This window comes from Lycorma delicatula, chromosome 1 (genome assembly GCF_047948215.1).
Source record: "Lycorma delicatula isolate Av1 chromosome 1, ASM4794821v1, whole genome shotgun sequence".
Taxonomy (NCBI): domain Eukaryota; kingdom Metazoa; phylum Arthropoda; class Insecta; order Hemiptera; family Fulgoridae; genus Lycorma; species Lycorma delicatula.
In genome coordinates this window covers 207,355,223-207,367,922 of record NC_134455.1, presented here as the reverse complement: position 1 = coordinate 207,367,922, position 12,700 = coordinate 207,355,223, and the positions used below count along the sequence as shown (strand labels likewise).

Here is a 12,700-nt window from a genome sequence, read left to right as displayed (position 1 = left end):
CAGCTGTAGCTTAACGTTTACAATAGTCGTTGAGTTACACGATTTGCTGCTTATTCTTCCGATATCGTATCAGAAAATATTTCGGCTAAGTTATACAGAGTAAGCAACATAAAACCGAACCCGTAACTTAACCTCTGCAGAATCGGTAGGTTATGTTGGAATGAAAGTTTACGAGCGATAGGGAAAAATTAAATAAGAAAAATAAAACGTAATTTAAATGTTGCATTTATTTACCTTGTTATAAAAGATGTTCAATCTTTTGAATTGCGCATCGATGCACTTTTGATCTCGACTGATCATATTGATAGTCGTCGACGAAAAACGTTGTTGTCAATTGCATTGATTTCTCGTTGAATGTTTACCTTCAGTATATCAATATTTTGGGGATTAGATGCATAAACTCTCGTCTTTAAGTAGCCCCAAAGGAAAAAAATAGCAGGTAGACAACTCTGGGAAACGTGGAGGCCACCGTCCTCTGCTAACAGCTTGTTCAGTTTTGAAACCATTTTTGGCATTCACAAAGTTTTCTACGAATACTTGACGTGTTTCTTCAAACGATCCAGAACGAATATGGGCCATAACTATAGCTATATCCTCTCATGGATTGAATAAGGCATTTTACACAAACAACTGTACTCACAATCCTGCATTGCAACAAAACGTATACTGCATTGACACGTAACCACCTGACAAACGGAAGTAACAATCAGTAATAACATATAGATCCATTAGTCGCGCTAGTTGTGTGAGAGTCTTTCATAAATAGTGTTGGGTACCGATATCCATTATGGGTTCGGTTTTATGTTGCTGTTTTTGTAGTTTGAAAACGCTGAAATCGATTTTGAGTTAGTTTTCTGCTACTACGTCGTTCTGAGACAAGTCGAATGAATACCGGAATATATTTTTCGTTTTTAGTCGTTGTGTAAATTCTGTTGGTAATATGTAAGTGATGCTTATTATTAAACACATTTTGCGTGCGGTTTTCTCATACAGATAAAAACAATTACAAGTCAGTAAAATAATTTTTAATTTTTTTAATAGCTTTGTATTTTCTATAATTCAACGGATATTAATTTTTTTCGATTGAATGTTAATGTTAGAAAGCAGCCGCTGATAAAACCCGAAAAATGATAATTGTGGCAATAAAATTTTTATCAGTTGAGAATCCCGCCACATTTATTTACTGTTTTGCAATGTCAGTCCATTCAAATGCTTAACCTAATAAGAAATTTTCTATTTATCTATCTATTTATGCTTGTCCTTCAAGGAACCGTTCAAAAACCTTCTTGAATAAATAGTATTTTATACATTTACTGATAGCATCTGCTTCATAATTACATTCATTAAAAAAAAATACTTGGGTACTACTTACTCGAGTAATCTCGTTGTCGTGTTTACTCCACACTCGATTTTTGGAGATCGAAAATACAAAAAAGATTTTTAGTTAATACCCTAGATAAAAAAAATTACTTGAGAAGAAAAATAGTATAACAACATAAAAATTAATAAATAAAATTGTGCAATAAATAAATAACTACTCTAATTGTAATATCTTTTCACTCTTATTTGCCGAAAACTAAAAATAAATTACTTTTCTTGAAGGTACTTCATTCTCACTGTCCTTTGGTTGTACGGCAATGTTGCATTCTGGAAATCAAATACGTTTTCTTAAATTTCAAAACCAACACATAGTGAATAGTGTAGACCATATTTTTAAAAAAAATTCTAGTGAAGCAATTACATTTATTAATCTTTACTATTGTTTCATCACTGATGTGCTGCATATTTTCTTCATTCACTCAAAGTTGTTCTTGTTATGGAATTTGAAAAAATATTATCGCAGACATTTTTTAATCCGTGTGTAGTTTTATCTGGGCGCTTCTACGTTTCGATTGTGTGAACCTGTCGTCTTTTCATTTTTGTTTAGCCTTTTACTGCGTTCTTTTTTTTAAAAGTCGCTAAATATTTTATTCATATTATATTTAGTGGCTGTAAAATTGACTTCAACCCGCCCTGAGTCGTTACTTGATCCGTATTATTTCTTAATGGTGTTTGTAATGTTTTTTCGCTTTTTCGATATGCTCTCGAAAACCTTTACCGTCATGTTGTCTTGTTTTAAATGGTACATTAACTTGTAAACCACGCTCATTATTACAATTTGCTACTGAAGTTTTGCCAATCCGACTGGATGATTTGATTAGAACAATTGAAATCTCATAAAAACTGTTCGAAGTAATATCAGCGCATTAGTTACATAATATGATGTTGCACTTAGCCACCTGTTTATTTCGTTTTATTTTTGTAATTTTCGTCAAATTGGACTTGGAAATATACTGATATTCGAGGTAAACTCCCTGTTTTTGAGAGCGAGTAATTGATTTCTCGCAATATAAAGAAACAGCTACTGAATTCTATTCCATATTTCCTTAGTTTCGTTAATTCTTCAGAAGTCTGTATGTATGCTTGAGTTTTCCTGATAATGGGTTGCTACCTACGTACACGAATTACTACTCTTAAGTTTTATTCTCCGATGACTTCTCACATAACCACACCTTCATCCTTTTGTAATGTACGTTAGCAATTTCTCTTCCAATTTTAGGAATTGCCTTAGTTCCTTGTAAAGCTCTTTTATTACGGATTGGAGAAATTTCTTTTTCTTACCTTAGTCCGTTATATAACTCCCATCAATGTAATTTTATACCAGCAACACGATTAACAAATCTTCCTGTTTTTTCTTACGCAAAACGTCCCATTAACAGATCGTTAACATTGACCTCTAGAACTGATTTTAAAATAACATACACTGTAGTAATAAGTACTCAAAGTATTTTACACAGCCACTAATATAACAACAAAAACAAAACAAATAAATATTCCTAATAAAACAATTTTTTTTACGATATTCACTTATAGTCGTTGTGTGTTTGATGACTGTAAGGTTCGAGTCGCTTTAAAGAATAAAATATCAGAATAAATATATGGTGAGATAAACTTGTGACCAGGTCGCCAGTAGAAAATAATAGAACGAACTTTCAGGCAAGCAGGAGAGGCCATTTTGTGATTGACAATAAATACCTCGGTAAATGAATATTTTAGGTTATGATTCAGCTTTATTTTCACCTCTGGACCTGTATTCTCGTTCACTTCCGATTCTGTTTTTTATTTGGTTATATGAAATTAATTCACAGCTTTTAGTTTCTTTTTTTTATTGACATAGACAGACTTCACTCGCTAAAACCTTAACAATTAAAATATTATTTTAGCGAGTAGAATGTAGAAACATTTCCATTTTCGTGAAAATCTGAATGATTTTTTTTATTAATTCTGGTTTTGATCAATTCTGTATTTCTGCTAGCCTAACTATAAGACAAAAATTACATTCATTTTTTTCTTTAGTTATTTTCTTTTACAAAAATAGAAGTTATATAATCTGGAGTAGTGATTTTCTTCTCTTTTTTGTGTTTCAGCAACAAAGGCCGGACCTCCCGCGACTGCTGGTAAGAAAATTATTGTCGTATTTTATTTTAAAACTACTGTATTACATGAGTGTATGGGTTAATAAAAATAAATTTTAATTTTCTTAATTTTACAATGAGAATTATTTTATATTTTATTAGTACCTAAAAGGCAGGATGCGTTTGCTGCTAATGAATTACGGTAATATTAAATTAAAGAGACTAATAATTTTAGTTAATTTTTTTAAAGTAGACAGACTTTCATGAAAGTAACACCTTTTTAAAAAACTGTTAGACACAGAATACTTTTTTTGCGGCCGAGAAATGGTCTTATGAACTGCTGATTATTAATTCTAATTTATACTTTTGTCATTTCTGTTTTTTGTTTGAAGATTATTTCTAAACAATTATTTTTTTTATTTTTTTTTTATTTGGACTTATTTTATGTTGTAATTGTAATTTCTTCCATCATATGATGTATGTTTTTATTGTAGCGGATGTTGCGTATGCTGTATACATTACTTCTCTTTTTAAGATTTCCACCGAAATTATATACGAAAAATACAGTAGTGATAGTGGAACAGATTTTTCCAGTTTTCAAGGTAGATCGTTATTATATTGCAGCTTTAAAAAGTTTGCGTAAAATAACTTTGAATTTTAAAATGTTTAAAATATTCGTTCTCTCCTGCATTTATTTTGTCAAAATCCAATTTAATTTGAAATAGGAATATTATGTTCTAAGAAAAAATCGGAGTTTTTTTTAAATTTGTATGTCGCTGATAGTTTTTCAAAACAATTCAGTTAAATGACCCTGATTTGACTTTATTTCTATCTTTGGTTTCAGTACGGCGCTAACACAGTCGTACGAGTCTATTTTCTAAGGCTTTTCGTTTGTAATCAGTCATAGATTTTTATTCTAACTGCAATTTCATTTAGCTTTTTTTCATTGTTATCGAAACAGATATAGGAATAACTTATAGGAAAAATGTAATTTGAAAAAATTTCTCAGTTTTCGGTAACAAAAATAGTTTTAGTTTGTTGAAACAGTTTCTTTGGTAAATTCAAAAATGTCACATGAAAATCTAACATGTTAAAATTTTTGAATTAACAGTAATATTGTAATTAAGAATATAGTTTTTATTTGTGGATGAAAACCGCATAATTTTAACAATGTATCCTTGTAAGGGCGCTCGTGTTTGTCTTTATATGTATATTTGTCAGTGTTTTAGTTAACAACGGATTACAACAAAACCCAAACAACTTTTTAATTGAATTTTAAACGGATTTTTTTTCCATGTCGTGGAGTAAATGATTTCTGTTTTTTTTTTGATAGAGTATTAGAATAATTTTTTATAGTTACTACGTTTTATTTTTATTGTTTCTTCATATATCTTGCTAATTCTTTGAGTACTTCTTGTGAAATTATGTAGGGACTTGTTATAATATTTGTAACCGTGGAATTTTTTTATGTAGATGTTACTGTTTTATTTAGATTATACTAATTAGGCCATAAAATTCTATTCCTAGAATTTCTTCGGTAATAGATTCTTCAAAATCACATCAACTCGTGTCAATTCACACTTTTCTTTATAATGCTACTAAATTCTCGCTTTTCCAAGAAGAATTATATTAGTTATCCGTCTTAGGTGTCTTTTCTATGGACATTTAATATATATGTATACAAAGATTAAGAAACATTACCTTCGGTTTTAGGATTCGTTTTTACACTATTTTCTTTGAAATGAGTTAACTTTTTTGATGTGTATGTTTTTTTTTAAGTTAATCGTTTATAATGTACTCTTAATTTTATATGTTTGGATTATTATAGCAACAAATGCATGCACAGCAGTTGCCTCACGCTGGTCATGCCCCTCCGATACCTATGATGCCGCATCCGGGTCTGCCTGGACCACCTGCCTCAGCAGCATCTCTTCTTGGCCTATCAGGTGCGCTGGCTGGGCCTACACACCCCCTCAGCATGCTGACAGCTAAACCAGATCTCAGGGATGACGTTAAGCCCAATACCGGTAAGTGGTAATGTTTGTTTTTTAATCTTTTATCCAAATAAATTGTTGAATGTAAGAGAATAAACTATATTCTAAGGAATAGTTTTTGTTAAAAACAATTAACATTCATAATCTGTTACAAATTTGCTATATTCTGATTTTAAATATTTTTTTTTTAAATTTACATAATAGAGAACTATTAACTTTATTAATGATAAATCGGCCCAAATTGTTATTTAAAAAACTGTTCTTTACTCAAGTAAGAACAATCAATCGCTTTCGCTACTTCTCTCGGTGATACAACAATGCTGGTAATCTCAAGAGCGATTGAAATCGCTTTGATACGTTAAAAATTTCTGTAAACATAAATTTGGTTCGGTTTGCTTTTATAAAATATAAATTCGTATAATACTCATAGGGATACGGCATCGACAAAAGCATCAAAAATAAGATGATAAAATTTTCCTGTATTAGCTGAAAAGAGTATGCAAAAAAAAATATATATACACACACATACATATGATTGCAAGTAAAATATTTAGTAGTAAAATTTATACTTCATTGAAGTCCGAAACATTTTTTGATATCTTTCGTCAACTTAGGCCTCCCATATTTATATATATATATATATATTTTAATTTCCCCTTAATAGAGTACTATGCTTTCACAAAATCAAAGAATTTGGATCTAAAATTTAGAACCTAAAGCCACTGAAATAATTATAATAGCTGAAATGTAATATTGATATCTACTTCTGTAATAGAGATTTGACGGCGTTCTCGGTTCTACATTAAACTGTTGAAGCAAGTTCCAATCGGCTGTTGAGAATCGATCTCCGTTATTCTTACAGGATTAAGGTCTCTCTTCTATTAACAAAATTTTAAATTATTAATGGTAAATAAACGTTTGAAACAAATAACTTATCTTTTTTTACTTCCAAACAAACTGCTGTACTGTAGTTGCTATTGCTCATAATAGTTACCTGTTTTATAAGTTTTTTTTGTAACGATAACTGTTGGAAAATTGATGTTTCCGATTTTTAACAGAAGTTATTAATGAGACATGAAGTGAGTAAACGGGAACTCTTTAAATTTTATTAATTTTGTGTTTGACTGAATGCCAATTGCTACGAATATGTACCGAACATTGCGTGTTCGGTGTAGTCTTGTTAATGGTTTTTGTGAATTACGTAGTTTTCATTTTATTAGATCACTTGAAATCATTCGTTTCTTAACGGATGTAATAGTTTAAACGCTGGATAGTTGAGGTATGAGGAGGTAGGGAATAGAATAACGAGATAAAGGGGTTAAATGCTCCAGGGGAAAGTACTGCCTCCTAAGGGGTTGCTAGGTAGGTATCAGTGTAATAGTAGCAGCAGTACTAGTGACAGGAATAGAGGGTTTGTATCGGAGCGGTGTCGGTGAGTAGAGGGTGAAGGGCAGTTTGAAAAGGGCTGATCTGACAACCGAAGACGACTCCTTTCCTTTCTCGGTTCGACTGTGTTTGAAATGAAAAGGAAAGATCCGGGTCCCTTGGTCGTCTTGGTTACAGCCCCCTACCCTCTCTTACTTGTACTCTTCGCTTTCCATCCCGATTAGAACATCTGGAGCCCTACACAACCCCACCTGAATATGGTGTAAGAATAAGTTCTTTTATTTGCGTCTTCTGTTGTGTTACCTTATTGTACGGCTCATTTATAGTCGTTTGCATTTCTATTTATATTTCCATTTTTCATCAAGTTTACATGTACATAAGGAAATAAGTTGACTTTATTTGCATTGTTTTATAAATCTTAAACTAGTATGTGATGTGCGTAGACGTATTCAAGAAAAAATTAATTTCCTTCGTTATTTTGTTTCGTGTAATCTACTAGTTTCAGGTAGATTCTAAAATAAATTCCTTTCAGTTTGCTTTTTTGAGTTATAATGGAGATTTTCGTCTTCTAATGTTTGTTTTCATAATTTCAGTTTTTACCAGCTGCTGATTTTTTATCCTTTGATTTTACTTTTTAAACGCCAGACTCTTAATAATTCTTTCTTTATACAATTTTACCATCTGAAATATTTTACCCCAAAAATACATACTTATTGATAATTTTACATCCAGTAAAAAAAAAATATATTTTTTACAAGGTATTTCGGATAAGATTTCATCGTTCATATGTTCTGTTCCCGTTTTACGCATTGCTTTTCGTAATTGTATTTATTAAAATTATTTGCCTAGTTTTAGAATCAGAAAATCGTTATATTAAGAATAAATTGTAGCGTTATAATACTGAAGATTTGAAAGCAATGTGAATCGAGTTAAAAAAAATAAAAAAAAGAAGGAAGAAAAAATGCATACAGGGAATCGATTCTGTGAAACCGAGATAGATCAGTTACTCAGTTAACTTGTGCGCAACGTAATTATCGAACTTGATTGACTGCACTGTTAATCGACGCATGAGAGACGATGAAAGAGAAACACTAGAGGGAAACGTACGGAAATTCCCTGTCGTTTTCCCACGATGAGCTACAACTGCAGTAGTTAAGCGAGCGAAAGAAGCGTTTATTTAGTTGCTAGAAGTTCTCAGCAAATAGTAGTGAAGAAGAAGAAACACCTTCAGACAAGATAATTACACTAGTTGAGTGTAAACTGGACTCTAGCAAACATCCTCCAACCTCTAACTGCAGTCTACATTACACTGTTTTATAAACTACTATAATAATATCCCGATTCTAATCTGAACCAACTTTCCATGAAAAGAGAACAGTTCAGTGCTTCGCTAATATTATCTTTCACTCCTGCCCGTCTTTTAGTTGACGTATTTAAGTTATATTTTTCATTTAAACTAAAATATATGATATGATTTATGTTACCGATTATGATATGATAAGTTGATATGTTATTCAGGTAATTTTACCGAATGACTTATCTATTTCACCTTATTTATTTCCATTTGACTTATCTATTTTAAGGAATATTACTGTTTAATACTAGCATTAATTTTATATCTGTACATTTTGTTAATGCTGTATAAAAAAGGCAGTTTTCACATAGTTATTGGGTCAGGCTTTAAGTTGTACCCGTTTGATCTAGCTATCCTGTTTATTACATCTTTAGTGAATTTGCTTTATAGTTCGGGATTGCGTGTTCGTTTGATTTAATGATTTTGAAAAGACAAATGTTGATCCGGTCAGTAGTAGGATTTGACTTGCTACCTCTTAGTCGCTAAAGAAGCGTTTGGTACTAAGCACTCCATGGTATACTACCTAATTTAATAGTATTACAATTTTTTACACACTCTGTTCATATTCTGCGATTACCTAATTAAAAACTACTTGACGGATTGAAGCTAAATTCTGTAATTAATTCATACACACACACACAGAGACATTAAATGTCATATTAATTATGCTCATATATGTGTTCACACGTAAACACGCACGCGTAGTTACGTACAAATCGATTTAATCTAGCTTATACTTGAGTCACATGTGATGCACATTTGGGTCTTAAAATTGAGTTTATATCACGCCTCTAATATGAATAGTACAAAGCGAGATTTCGTGGGTAAAATGTCTCCCCTATAATATATATATATGTGTGTGTGTGTGTGTGTATAAAATGCAATGTAATTATTTTCTATTTATAAGGGGTGGCGTTTAGCAGTGGGGTTGTTTCTCGGAAGTTACAATTACGGTTAGAAAGAAGTCAATTAGAACGTAGTTTTAAATATTAATTTGATAAAATAATTTCCATATAATTTTTGTATTAATTTTAACAATCAAAATGGTAACCTAAAACTTAAAAATCACAGTTTTTCTATTATCCACTTTTATTACGTAAAAACAGTATTATCTTATTTGTTATTTGGGATGTAAAACAACTTAAATTAGGTATTTGAATTTTTTTGAAAAAAAAAGTAAATTTCATACAGATTAACATTCTCATTGCTCAACTTTTAAACGGTAAAGTAATAGTTCGAAAAAGCAGAACAACTTTTTGCAGATATCAGCAATAAATTTTTTTAACGGTTTTCAATAATGGTATATAAACACGTTTACTGTTTATATTGCACTTATAGGTACGAGTACCTTCCACATTGCCAATATGCTTGATGACCGTTTAGCTTATAACATAATATAAGATAAGCCAAAAATTATTTCATTAATATTAATAAAGTTTCCGTAATAAATAGAATCAATAAATATCAAATATTGATTCCCTCGTAATCTAATATATTAACGTTTTATTTTATAATTTCTATCTTACTGTTAATCGTGGATGTGATGTATTTAAAGCCTCTGAGGTATAACTGGTACAAGAATTTTTTTCCTGACTATAATGATGTTCATTTGGCAACCAGTCTTTGCGTGAATACTGGATAAATCTTTTGCTAATAGGTTTTAATATAATCTAGATTTCGGAGGTCTTAGAATGCTGATGTATAACGATATATTAAGATCGTTATATAGGAACCGGGAAAATCACTTCATTCATCACTTAATTAAGCCTGTACTGGAATCCTTGCTACTTTTGGGATTAGCTCTGCTATTTTCGTAATTGACGGACATCGTTTTAGATCGCCTACAACTGTTCGTTTATAACATCCAGTATATTTATATTAAAATATGCTTTATATTTAAAAAATATAATAATTTTACTTTAGGCCTATTTTAACAAGAAAGTTTACACTTCTGATAATTATTCTTTATTTTTATCATAATAAATATTCTACTCCAGATCACCACCTTACATATCGTCTATCTGTTCGACAGATTAACGAGCTTAATTCAAATATATATATATATATATATATATATATATATATATAAAGATTTTTTAAAACATGTTAAAATGTTTTAATTTACAAAAAAAACCGGATCATTTCTCCATTAATTAATCCTTTCAGTAGTTGGCCATTTCAAAACTTTTAGACTGAGCTGCGGATCGACCATCGACCTGCTGAAATGACTGTTTTTTATTAAAACATTCTTTGTATAAATTCATCGATGTTCGTGCTGCACACGGAAGGTTACTTTATCTTATTCAAGTAATAACGCTGCTCTAATTCGTCTGGGAAAAAATTGAAAGTAATTGTTCTTTTTCCTATAATTATGCCTTCATAAAACAGTGAACTGATAACGCACTCCACCGATTTTTGCGGATACTATGTTGCAGGGTATTCTACGGATTTTTCCGCCGATCGTATTCTGAATTTTTTTTGTACTGACAAAACATTTTCTTTGTTTCTTTTGAAACCCTTTATTAAAAAAAAGCTTGTCGATCACAGTGAAATAATCACTTAAGTTTTCAATGGCAATAATTATAGACTGTAGATAGGCCCATGCTACATTTTTAGTTATCTCTATAGGGGATTCATCAAAACGTGAGAGAGGACCAACGTCCCGAATTTTATTTTATTCCTTAATTATTTTTAACAAGGGTTCTTTCAACCGCTATCGCTTCTCGAATTCCAGAAGCTATCATTCTTTATCTAGCCGATCGTTTAACTGTCTAGTTTGCTAGGCGATCTCAGAACCCTTATTTCATTGTAATCGCAGTTCTCTTTTTCTTTTAGAATTTAACTAAAAAGATAATTCATTTTAGCCACCTGTCTTCATTCATCCTCTTGACTACATTTACATTATACTGTACAACAGTGTTTCTAAACCTGTGGGGCGCGCCCCTTAAGGGGGGCGTGATAACACTAAATGTGGGGGACGAGCATATCGAAAAAAAATATTTAAAAAATGTATTAATTTACTGAAAGAAAAGCAAAACAAAATACATTCTGACATAATAAATAAATTACACATTTACAACAATACAATTATATATGGAATTCTATCAGTACTGCACAATGTATTAACTTATCAGTACTAAATTAAAAACAAGTTTAATTATTAGTGGCTACCTTGGGTCTGTCTTGCAGAGCAACATTGTTTTTGAAGGAAAGTTTAATATTAGAAATAGACACTTTGAATTTTTTTCCTATATTTAGCTGAAATCTATGTTTTGTCTTCAAAACAGCCACCGCAGAAAATTCAGTTTCGCAAAGGTATAATGTTGAAAATGGTGATAGTATACGAAATGCTCTTGTTTTCAGTGCAGAAAACTCATCATCCACCCCTACCCAAAATTCGAATAATGATTTATTACTAAATTGTCTTTTGATTTCGCAATTTGTCGTGAAGTCTATGAAGATTTCTTCTTCGGCAATTGAGAGCCCTTCAGGATTGTAATGGATTCCTAACCCACTCCTAACTTGTTATCAAGTTGTCGTCAGCAAGAAAATACATTTAAAATTCTTTGCCAGCATGGCTAAATGATTTTCAATGGTTACAAAGACAACTTTCACATGCTTTTCAGCCTTGTAAGTTTTAACACATTTATCCACATTTGCAAACATTTCTAGGTTTTTTGTTTTAAAATTCTGCTGCACATTTCCAGTTTTGTATAAAAAGCAGTAACTGTATCACTCGTATACAACATGTGTATTTGCTCCTTGGAGTTGAAGATTCAAGACATTAAATTTCTCATATACGTCGATCAAGTAGCACAATTCCATCACAAATAAACCATCTCGAAACTTCTCGGCCTCCGGTCGGTTTTTCTTTTCTAGAAAAATGAAGATTTTGTCTCTTAATTCATAAAAACGTTGCAAAACTTTCCCGTTTGATAACTATCTTGCCTCGCAATAAAATAGTAGCGCTGATTGTTCTTATGGGAATGTCGCTTGTAACATTCGCATCGTGGCATCCTGACTGAGGCTTGACTGAAAGATGGCATTGCCGAGGTACTGAAGATGATCTCTGATAAAGCCCGTAAGGGCTAGGTACGGAGAGGGGTGGCGTAGCGACCGAAACCGTCACATGGAGGGTGTGTTCCCCTATGGGGTCAGGATGTACAAAAGAACTGAAATTAAATTACAGCTACCTACCTGTTGCGATTTAATTTCAGTTCTTTCATGTCACTCAGTCTTGTTGAAGACTCAACATAGACGTGTTTTGTTTTACAGAGTCTTCATTTTCGTCAGTACTGATAAACCCAAAATTTAACTATTCTTGATTTTATTTTCGGAACCACGCTCGTCTGTGCACTTATTGATGCTTCATTATCGTCTAATGCTCGCATACGCCCACTTAAAAATCTATCCATGATTCTGTATAAATCTTCTGCCGTGAATATTTAATACCGTGAGTTACAATTAACACGCAAATTACACAAACACATTCACGATAGATTCGATAACGA

General features: G+C 31.5%; 1 protein-coding gene across 5 annotated transcripts in view; it reads left to right on the top strand.

The window, feature by feature from the left end:
• LOC142327837 (transducin-like enhancer protein 4) overlaps positions 1 to 12,700 on the top strand; it is a 201,691-nt gene that overhangs the window by 105,751 nt on the left and 83,240 nt on the right. For 4 of the 5 annotated variants that reach the window (XM_075371188.1, XM_075371205.1, XM_075371182.1 and 1 more), the window contains 2 exons: positions 3,468 to 3,497; positions 5,284 to 5,482. In XM_075371188.1, the coding sequence (XP_075227303.1) occupies positions 3,468 to 3,497; positions 5,284 to 5,482 (229 nt within the window). The remainder of the gene's footprint in view (positions 1 to 3,467; positions 3,498 to 5,283; positions 5,483 to 12,700) is intronic. The other variant, XM_075371196.1, reaches the window with a different exon arrangement.